This window comes from Acanthisitta chloris, unplaced genomic scaffold (genome assembly GCF_000695815.1).
Source record: "Acanthisitta chloris isolate BGI_N310 unplaced genomic scaffold, ASM69581v1 scaffold31037, whole genome shotgun sequence".
Taxonomy (NCBI): domain Eukaryota; kingdom Metazoa; phylum Chordata; class Aves; order Passeriformes; family Acanthisittidae; genus Acanthisitta; species Acanthisitta chloris.
This window is the reverse complement of record NW_008683673.1, coordinates 1,616-12,349: the sequence shown is the minus strand read 5'-3', so window position 1 is coordinate 12,349 and position 10,734 is coordinate 1,616. Positions and strand designations below refer to the sequence as shown.

General features: G+C 38.8%; 1 protein-coding gene across 1 annotated transcript; it reads right to left on the bottom strand.

Moving 5' to 3' along the window:
* Positions 1-1,313: 1,313 nt before the first annotated feature.
* UPP1 (uridine phosphorylase 1) lies at positions 1,314-10,385 on the bottom strand. Its single transcript, XM_009079040.1, has 7 exons — positions 10,333-10,385; positions 7,467-7,584; positions 6,562-6,720; positions 5,537-5,651; positions 4,859-5,068; positions 3,189-3,335; positions 1,314-1,739 (listed from the first exon to the last, which is right to left on the bottom strand). The coding sequence occupies exons 1-7, from the start codon at positions 10,383-10,385 to the stop codon at positions 1,600-1,602; spliced, it is 942 nt and encodes a 313-aa protein (XP_009077288.1). The 3' UTR covers positions 1,314-1,599.
* Between the last annotated feature and the right edge of the window lie 349 nt (positions 10,386-10,734).

The window sequence follows — 10,734 nt, the reverse complement described above, 5'->3', positions numbered from 1 at the left end:
CCACATTAAGTGTTTGTTTTCTTGGTAAAGCATTTTTTCGTTCTCTCTAGGTACTTTGTACTAAGTATTTCTTACACAATAGCAAATTGTTACCTCCAAACCCACACTGGTCAATTTGGTATAAGCTTCTCTTCAGCCTAGAGTGCAGCATGCTGTGCTTCTGAAGTGATCACCTTTTTATATTTCCTTGTTGCTCTTCGGAGAGCAGGATGTTGCAAAGATGTGCTTTGTTGCATGTTTCCCAAAGGACATCACAGGCTTTGTGCAATGCCCAGGCAACCACTAGGCATAGCTAAACAGAGGGGGTTTGATTACAATTTATTTTTTTTTTAAACAAGGGAGAAACAGTTCAAACAAAATGTGGAACCATTCCCATCTGTATACTTCCCTTAAGCTTAGACAAAAAAAGGTTTATCTAAAAACTTACATTCACTGTATATCCTGAACATAAATGGGAAAATGTGGTTTTAAAATGAAAAGAAGACTAAATTAGTAACTCTTAAAAAGTTACTAATCTGTTCTCTAGCTGAAAATTCATCAAATTTAAGGAGACTGATCATCATTGGCAGTTTCCTCTTCACGAGTCACCATTCCTTTCTTAATGTTTTCATTGCGTTGCTTCCAGTCTCTGTCACTTGGTGAATGCGCCTACTACCAACATCACTCCCTCATAGTTCTAACTCTTGTGCTTGTTAACAATTTTGCAGACTACAATCCTCAGAAAGAAAACCTCAGCAGTGAGTTATATCCTGAAAACACGGACATGAAGACCAATTTAAAAACACAAAAAAACAAAGTAAAAGGGGGAAAAAAGGAGCTACCATAATACAGCCCTGTGAACATGCTGTGCATCTCCTCAATGTCTTTGGCTTCTCTTCATAAGCAGGAGCCTTGCTTCAGCAAAAGACTGCAAGTTCCTGAATGCAGAGTTACTTAATGCATAAATGTTATGTGGGTATTGAGTCAATTGTTTAGTTAAAATATTCTTGAATCCATATCTATGAAGTACAGATATTCAACAGCTCAGTGTCAAGTCCTTCATGTTTAGAAAATTCAGTCTCACACTTTGCAATTTCATGAAATTTTAATATATGAAAATAGTACTGTTTATTTGTCAAAGTTTGAAAAAAAATAAACTGCATTCACTATCAGTTTTCTTTACAAGTGAAGCAACAAAGACAATGATAACTTATATAATTTTTTTATAACAAAGAGAAATGGATCAGCATTTTTAAGTTAATTCTGTGTTTTGCAAGTTTTGGCAATAAAGTTTGATTTCCATCCTATTTTTTCTTTTACAGCAGTGATAAATAAAGCTTTTTCATATATCATAGCAGGCTTGTCCTTCACAAAAGATCCACTTTCCAATTCACAGAAGAGTGAGGTTTATATCCAGCCACACATAACTAAGCAAAACTTAACTGAAGTCCATTTAGGACATTCAGTTCCCACAGAACAGTGACATAAATGATTAACTTCCACAGACGTACGGAATGCTGTAAGTTATTCTGAGGCAAAAGACCTGTAATGTACAGAAGTCATGACCATAACTTCATCTGTACAAAGGCCTTCTCCTTCTCCAAAATAAAGACAGATATTTCATACTTTCCCAAGTCTTTTCTTAATGAAATATCCCACTAACTTCTGCGGCCTCTGCTGATACTCCACAAGGACATCATGTGAGCTGCTGATCTGATCGCCTTCGAGCCGATTCAGAAGAGTGACACACACTACAGCAGCTAGAAATTAAAAGACAGCATTAGTTAGGTATGACATTCTGGCACTTGTACAGTCCAAAAGTATAAACATTTGAACAAACAGCTAGAAGAACAGAAATATGAGAGAAAACAACCCCCCAAAAAAGGGTGTGCATTACCAGAAGATGCTAGGGGAGCAGCATGCTGTGGATGATGTAAGTTACAAACAGTTTAAGAGAACTGGTTGCTACCTTAATAAAGCAGCTGCAAATACTTATTGTTGTATCATGATTCTTGTGTTTTTCTGGATAAGAAGTGTATTTCACAAGTACCCAGGACCCCACTGGTAGGAAGTGACCAGACACACTGTTCTAGGCCCTCCACTGTCTACCCTACCCCCAGCCCAAGTGCCCATGCTGTAGCTGCCATCCCTCAGGAAGCAGCAGATGAGCCACCTCCACATTCATCAACAGAGAGCACTGCAAGCACAAGAGGACCACCTGGATCATCTCAGGCTCATCTGCCTTTTGGTAATCAGAGCCCCAAAGGCCAAATCCCTCCTTTCACTCAAACTGAGCTCTATCACTCCACCCTATCACTCTGCTCTGTCTGGGGTTTCTGTCAGTGGCAATTTGCAGAGCACAAACAGTAAATACACATTACAGACCTACAAAGCAGAGACAGCAAAAAGGACCAGGTTCTCTAGGCTCACGAATAGCATTGGTTGGGTTTTTAATCACATCCAAATCAGTAAGAACTGAGGATGTTTGATATAACTGTTGGCGTTTGTACTTATATTTCTTCATTTTCACCTTCCTTGAGTTTAAGGAAATTTGACAAACAGTGTTTTAAATTGGCAAATTCCTTGCTAAGGAAAGTAGGAGACAACAGTTAATACCGTAAGAAGAAAGGCACAGCATTACATTGTTTGTAATTGCTTGCTTTTTTCCTCATCTTTACTGAAAATTAGTTAGCTTGTGTAAAAAAATTGAAAACTTGTTTTATGATTTGAAATGGCTTATTTATCATGCTACTAAAAATCTTCAACTGTTTAAGAATCAGAGCCTTAAGTCTACACTAAATACTTATATTTTCAATTTGATATGAAAGTATAGAGAGTATAATATTATATATAGATGGGAATCATATGATTGCTTAAACTAACCACTTGCTTTCTATAAACTTCAAAACCTAAGTGAAGAAAACAAATGAATGCTACAGGATAATTAGGTACTCATGATTCACACGGTTGCCATGGGCTGGAATAGCACATGACAGAAGTGATCTGTGTAAGAACTATGTGAGGAAGTTTGATTAGTTGTGAGTACATCTGACACAAATCAAACAATCACAGCAACAAAATTATAAGCAGAACTGGGGGGTTTTTTTATATGCAGAAGGTATATCAACACTTCAGTCCCAGTTTTTTACCATAAACCCCCTGCAACGCAGAAAACTTCCCACAGCTTGGAAGTGACTAAGTTAGTTTACCTTTGACACCGCTGAGACTACACATTGCAGCAAATACAGAAGACTCCATCTCAATATTTCTGACACCCGAATCATAAGCTTTCTTCAAATATTGCAGTTTTTCTTCTTCATCATATAAACAGATCGCACCATCCAACCTGCCCTGTCCTTTAAAGTAATTTTGTGGAAAATTTCAGTGATGAAGTCACAGAGCAAATTCAGTTTATAAAACACCCAGTTATTACAGTTTTCCTCTTTATAGTGTTCCGTTTTTACTATTACTCTTTCTTTTTGTGCACAACACAAATAGGAAAAAGTGATTCTTAGATATTGCTGGAGCTTCTACATATTACTTGTGTTTTTTTATAACATGAATCATGGAAATTTAACTGGTCTTCTCCAGCTGAAATTCTCAAATTCATAAATGCGAAGATGTAAGTAGTATATTTCCATATATCAAATATGTATACATTTCCAGTATACATTTCCATAAATAGCAAATATTAAAATTCAGCAACAAACTTTGAACTCTATGAAGTGCTGCATTCTTAATACGTTTAATCAGTTTCTAAAAAAACTGCCAGGCTCGAAAATGCTTTCCTGTTGCTACCTTAAAAAGATTAACACTTTATTACTTACAGACTCACTCTCTCAGGTAAGAGATGAAGAGCCTCTTAGACTAACTAGCTAATAGCACTATAATTTTTTGAGAAAATGTTTATTCAAATTATTCAAGAATAACACCTACAGGTAAAACAGCCACAGGTTATGTACAGTAAAGTTAAATTATACTGTGTTTTACTCAGCACCTTCTTGATTTTGGGAGATGTACCCCTAAATTAAGGCCCTTGGGTCTGTTCTCAACTTTTACCGTATGAGTTGAAAACATTCCTGACAGCTTTTATAAGGTGTTGCTTGCACCTGTGGTTGGTTCTTGGGGAGATACACAAACTGACAGTGTGTGCTTCTGCCCAAGCTGGAGCACTATGATGAAGACCACCTGCATTGCACCCTTTGTCACCTACTCAGCAACAGCCAGAGAAAGTGGGATCAGGTGCCATCTACACTGTGTTCTCGCAGGATTTGAAAGATGTTTCTGAATAGACTTGGGAGATCAGAAAAGCACCTGAATGTCTGTATGTTTACCCAAAGTAAGCCTTGAAGGTTTGTGTCTCCTATGTAGCAGCACTGACACAACTCTGCAAAACACTGCCTTCCATTGTCTGATGCTGCTTTGCTTGAAATGCACACGGGAAACAAGTTTCAACACTTCTTTGAGAAAATATTTGCTTTAGGTACTTAACTAGTGCAAAGAAAACCAACCCCAAACCAGTCACAAATTATTTCCACTCTTCTAACCCCCTGGGATGCCTCAGTAAATCACAGAAATTTTGTAACAAATGTACCTGACAAGTGCATAAGAAGTGTATCGTAGACTATATGTACTTCAGAAGATCTATTAAAGCTGGGTGGAAATAAAGCTCCGCAAGAAAGTTTAATACAGCAAATTAATAAGTACAATGCTTCACTTCATGTAGATGAAAAATAGGTTAATTATGGTTGGCGAGACAACCCAAAGTAGGGAATGTGTTTTGTTCAGTAAACTGGAAGCCTAATGTTAAAATATTATTCAATATTTATCTACTGCTGCTTTACCAATACTCTTCTGTTAAGTGTGTGACCATACTCACCTTCATAGAAATCCAAAGTGCACATGGTGTTTCCAATGACTGTATTGAACTGACCGATTTCTTTACTGCACTGCATCAGTTCCTTAGCCAGCTGTTCATCTAGGTTAGTACTGCGAATTACTGTCTTTCCCAGAACAACCTGTTCCAGCTGAGGTTTGAAGGTGGCATCTACAGACTGCTTAGTTATAACGACTGAGCCTGGCTCCAGACCTGCAGTAAAAAGAAATAGATAAAGCTTCACAATGCAGTAAATGCTTCATTTCCACACAAGTGAAACTTACACCTCGATCCAATCCTGCCTCTTTTAAAGGTGGTGATTTTGCCCCTAAATTCATGAAGATAATTTTTTTTTTTGCATGTCTAGCTGCTTCCGCTTATTATCATAAATAATTTCTGAAAGAACAAAATTTCTCCTTTGTCACTATGTGTTCTTTCTTATCTCATACTTTTCATAAAGGACAGAAATGTCCTTCCTGGTCACACTGTCAGATAACTCTTAAGTGCATTTTCTCTATCTAAAGGCAGATGTTGCCTTTACTTTCAAAATTACAGAAGAAAAATGATTCATCTCCTGTGGAAAATTGTTCTGACCATCAATCGCTTACATACAGAGAGATGTTTTACTTTCCTACAAAGATACGTTGGTTTGCAGAAAGAAAGAAATCAAGAGAGAAATACCTATTCCTCCAGAGGTGCCGATACGAATGATGGTTATGTTGGAACACTTGGCATGATACAACAGCTTGATCAGCTCATGCAACATGATTGAAATAGAAGGAATGCCCATGCCATGCTGAAAAGAAAGCAGAAATTCATACTCCACATTCACATAGATAATGCAATATGTATATGGAAAAAGGAGCTGGACATTATCTCCTTACTTGTATTTTTTTTCCAAATGCACCTAACTCACTTGTACAAAACCCCCAACCTCTGGGCCCACTGAAAGGCTACTGCAGGTAAACAGACAGACTCTGACTGGCTTTGGTAGACTGTGGATGAAATACCCCACTCTGATTTTACACCAGCCTGAAGTGCCAGTGAATAGTTAAGCTAAATGTTTTCAAAACACAGACGTTGTGGTTTAGTCTCAACATGCAGCAAATACAAGTCCACCTTAACTTGCACAATATTATTATAATTACAGCTCAAAAGAAAGCATGCAAAATAATATTGCAGTTTTGCAATTGCAATTGAAGTATGTAATTGTATCTACAAATTAAAGGCATGAAGCTTTAAAAAGCGTACATGAGTTGGCAGCACCAGTCCCATGGAATGCTACTCTTAAGCTATACTAGCACATTTGACCGTACCATTGCAGATACTTAGCTTTGGGTGTGATACAGCCATTTTTTCCAATACCTCACATGCATCAAGTGACCTTTTCTCCCCAATATTCGGGGTTGAGGCAACAGTAAGTCTGCTCAAAAAAATCTATAAGGTCATTCCTGAAACACCTCAGTGCTATGCTGAGGAAAAGGTACGCAAAAGCGAATGAAGGTCTTGGAGATTTTTCCTCTTACAAGAAAGGGCCAAAAAGGAGTTCTTAGTTACCTGACTGCAATATTTGGAGCATGGCTGACACAAACTTAACAGCCTGACTTGGTTTATAAAGTGTTTAGAAGAAACATACATTCACATTTTCTTTACTTTGAACAGCACCACTGAACTGTGTCCCATACCAGATTATGTGAGGTACTTACACTGACAGACAGAACAGGTCCCACTTTGTACATTGCATAACGGTCAGTGCCTGCACAGATGTTGGGGTAGTCACAATTAGAGCTCCCAAGCCCCAGCTCCTCAGCTATGTAGGCAGTAAAAGCTTTCATCCGTGAAGGACTTCCTCCAACACACACAAACTGGGACAGACAATATTCAACAAAACAAATCAATTGCATGATTCAGTATATCAAAGAACGTGTGAAGAATGACATGAGTACGCAAACACCTTCAGTTAACACAAAGCTATTTCCAGATACAGTTCTTCTCATAATTATTATAAAAGGCCATGAAGAAAAATTATGGAAAAAAACCCACCGTCTATAGCACTCAAATGCCTTCATCCCATTTAAACAAGTAAAAACAGATGTTGGCATGAAGACCAAACAAACAGGAGTTCTACCTGAAAAGAGCCTACAGGATTTGCTTTTCTACTGGATGAAGAGACAGTCAGAAACAATTATCCCCAACTTTATTGGATATTGGAAGTGACAAGAACCCACAAAATCTTGTCCTCTTTGCATTCTCTCCTCAGTCAGTGGTATGCAGACACATTTCATAAAATCACATAATATTAAGAGGTTGGAATGGACCTTAAAGGTCATGTAGTCCCACTCTCCCCTGCCATGGGCAGGGACACCTCCCACTAGACCAGGTTGCTCAAGGCTTTATCCAACCTGGTTTTGAACACTGCCAGGGTTGTGACACCCATAACCATCCTGAACAACCTGTTCCAGTGTCTTGTCACCCTCACATTAAAAAATGTCTTCCGAATATCTAATCTAAATTTAGTCTTATTGAAGACAGCTTAGCTTATTTAAAGACAGCTACACTTCCACCTTCTGCAGAAAAGCTCAGGCTTGCTGAACAAAGCAAAGTATCTTACCTTTACATCCCCAAACAATGCTGGAAAATCATGGGTACCAGTCCCAAGAGCAAAATGGTACAGGATGTCTTCTTTCATTTTTTCCAGGTGAGGGTTGCAGAGCTGGATAAAATTCTCTCTGTGGAGACAGCAGCATTGTGAAACATCTAGAGTATACACAAACTCCTACACTAAACAGATGCCAATTTTTCAGTCAGGCATTCAGCATTGGGAAATGCCACACTTATGTATTCCTGCACTACCTTATTTTGCTTCCTCGTGCATTGCATTAAGGAAATCCTAAATTTCGTAACAACCTTTTGTCTCATAATAAATCATGTATGGCACTTAACATTCTATTCACTGCACAGGATGAAAGTGCTGAAGAAAAGCCCAGATTTTAGGATGTATTTTCAACAGTGCAACCCTTATCTTAAACAATATTAAAGCTGTGAACCAGGGCAGATCTTTTTGGTGTGCAGAACAGTGCGAGCAGGACCGAAGAATATTCAATAGACCACCTTACTATAAAGACAAACTATAGAAAAGATGAAAAACAAACTCGACATCTGTTTTGGCTGAAACTCCCTGCCGTGAGCCACCTGAGAAGAATGGGATTATTTGGGCTTTACAGACAGGCACAAAGTGGATTTCTGGCAATTTGGCTCACTGTGTCATACAGGCAGGAGTTAAAAACCCTGCAGCATGAGACTGATAACAAGGGTACAGAGGATCTGAAATAGGAGAGAAAAGAGAAAAATGAAAATCTGAAGGAAGAGAAAACCATGAAAGAGAAAAAAATGCAAGATAAAGGGAAAAGAAAAGGAAATTATACAATTTAAAAGGAAAACAAAAATTAATCTGAAGAGCCAGGAAGCAACAGGGCAGGGATGGAAACCTGAACTACCTGGCATGTGGGATCACCTTCATGGAAAATTTGATAATGGACTAACTAAACCAGCTGAACAATTCATAAAACATCTGCCTTCTGTGCTTGATGTTTTAAGTTCAATTGAAACAAGTAGGAAAGACTAGTCAATAATCGCAAGCTTAAGTAGAACACTGGCCAGTACTTCAAGTAATTTCTGAGAGATGAAATCAAACAGCAAATAGCTTCCAGACACAAGAAGATGACTTAATAGCTTAATGGAGGCTCACTGCAGGCACAGCACGGCTTAACAAATTCAAACTGCTTTGTCAGAGGAGAAGAACAAGAGAGTTAGCCTGGAGTTTATGCAATAAATTGTTAAGACTTTGAAGAAACAACTCTGAAGCCTAAACAGAAGCATTTAGTGCTATTTTGGATGATTGAGGTTATCACGTCTGCCTTCTAATGCCTCTCCAGAAAGGCAGAGCTTTCCTGTATGTCCTACATCTTATCTGCTGGTCCTGTGCAGGATGTATGTACCTTAGGAAGCCTACAGTGACAAGATGCCCATGCTGAGGTCACTGAACTGTTCCTCAGAAAGCACATAGTTACAACCCAAATATTCTGAGTACAGCAATTGCATCTGTTCGTTCTCTTTCCAACATCACTATCCATAACAGCTGCACAACCAAGGAAAGAGGTGTCATCCCAATCCACCCTATCTGACCCTGCCCACCACAGACAACCACCTTCAGCAACTGAAGGAGCTGCCCACCCAGGCAGCTCGTCCATTCTCCTTTTCAGTAGGAATTCCCTTCCATCTCCCATGGGCCCCATTTGCCTCTCTTCATAAAATCCTGCCTGAGGTGGAACCAAAAGTTTGGCTGCCTTTGTTCTTACTTCCAAGAGACCTGTTTGACTCCAGGAGAACTAAAGCCAGAATTTCCAGGCTGCCTGCCCTGAATCATTCCTGTTTGGTTTTGTGGGACTCCCTCCCCCTGTTTACTGGGTCATTCATTAATGCAGACCCAATATCCGGCTGTGCTGATGTTCGTTGGAATGACTTTTACATACAAATAGGATATGATTTGAAATCACTTTACAATTTGTTCTCAGGCGAGCAAAAAAGGTATTTCCTTCTTTATGAGAACACCAGCAATAAAACCGTCTCTCCAGGAAATAAATTGGGAAAAGGCGAGGCCTCTGTTAAAAGTACAGGGAAATTCACGTGGTATGTGCTAACACCACTGTCCTCATGCCTGGCCAAAATACACCTTCCTTCCTCAGCAGTAGCTGTATTCCACCTTTCTCATCTCATACCCCACCAGTAAGACTCTCCGACCCACCGTCTCACCACGGTGAGGGGCTGTTACCGACTTGCACAGCTTATCTGCACATCTAATTGTAGACTTGGACCCTGGGGTAAAATGGGCAATAAAAACAAGCATATTGCTATGTGTACATAGGACCAATGCCATGGATTTACAGTACAGGCAAAGTTTGCTCGATAAAAATCTTTGGCAGGAGCAGAAAATTTATTTCCCTCAAGCTGTTCTAAAGCACCTACAACTTCTGACGGTTTAAGTAAAGTAAAGTATCTGAAGACTAAACCCCCATGTATGGGTCTAGTAAAATAAGCTTAAAGCAAGGATTAGAGAAACACATTGAAATATTTGTTTGAATTCTTGAAGCAGGTAGGTCTAGCCATATGCAGCAACCAAAGCCAACATTTCAAGTTCACTGGATTTAAATAAATAAATAAATAAATAGGACACATCACCCAGGCTTGGAAAAATTCACTGTTGAGATATAGAAAAATGATTAGCCAGCAATGTCCTCTGTGAAGGTGTGGTAAAGCAATAAAGAATCCATTTGTCAAAACAGCTCCTATTGGACACTTGATGTTACAATCAGTATTTGTATCATAAAATCTTATCTTAAACTAAATGAATGTGCAATGAGTTTGGGGAGGAAGGTTAAGTGTAAACTTGGATAAAATAATTGATTTCTGAATCTTACTTTGAAGCCTGTTCATTATCAGTCTTCTTCTCATTTGAGGAACCGGGAGCCATGTATGCTTACACCTAGAACTGTATTTTTAAAAAAAAAAAGTTATAAATGCATCACAATAGTCCCATCTGTAAAGCCAGCAGCATTACAAGTGAGAAACCATCTGTATTAATGATAACCATCATGAATATTAAATACCCCAAATAATCCAGCCACACTACAGCTTTTGTAACTGTAGCAAAATAAGCATCTACAATTTGTACAGCTGAGCATCACCACTTTCAAACCCCTAAAGTCTAAACTAATCCCTTGCTAATGTAACCCTCACCACAGAACAGAGGTAGTAGTGAGGTATGAGCAGCAGCAGGCTCACAGACCGAAGCAAGTCTCATTGCCAACTAACTCACCCTC

Bases quoted from the DNA above. Each gene is read 5' to 3' on its own strand.
- UPP1 (XM_009079040.1), bottom strand. From the start codon at position 10,385: ATGGCTCCCGGTTCCTCAAATGAGAAGAAGACTGATAATGAACAGGCT. The intron at 7,585-10,332 runs GTAAGATTCAGA...CTGTCTCCACAG, and splicing joins GATAATGAACAGGCTTCAAA to AGAGAATTTTATCCAGCTCT. The intron at 5,652-6,561 runs GTAAGTACCTCA...CTTTCTTTTCAG, and splicing joins GACCTGTTCTGTCTGTCAGT to CATGGCATGGGCATTCCTTC.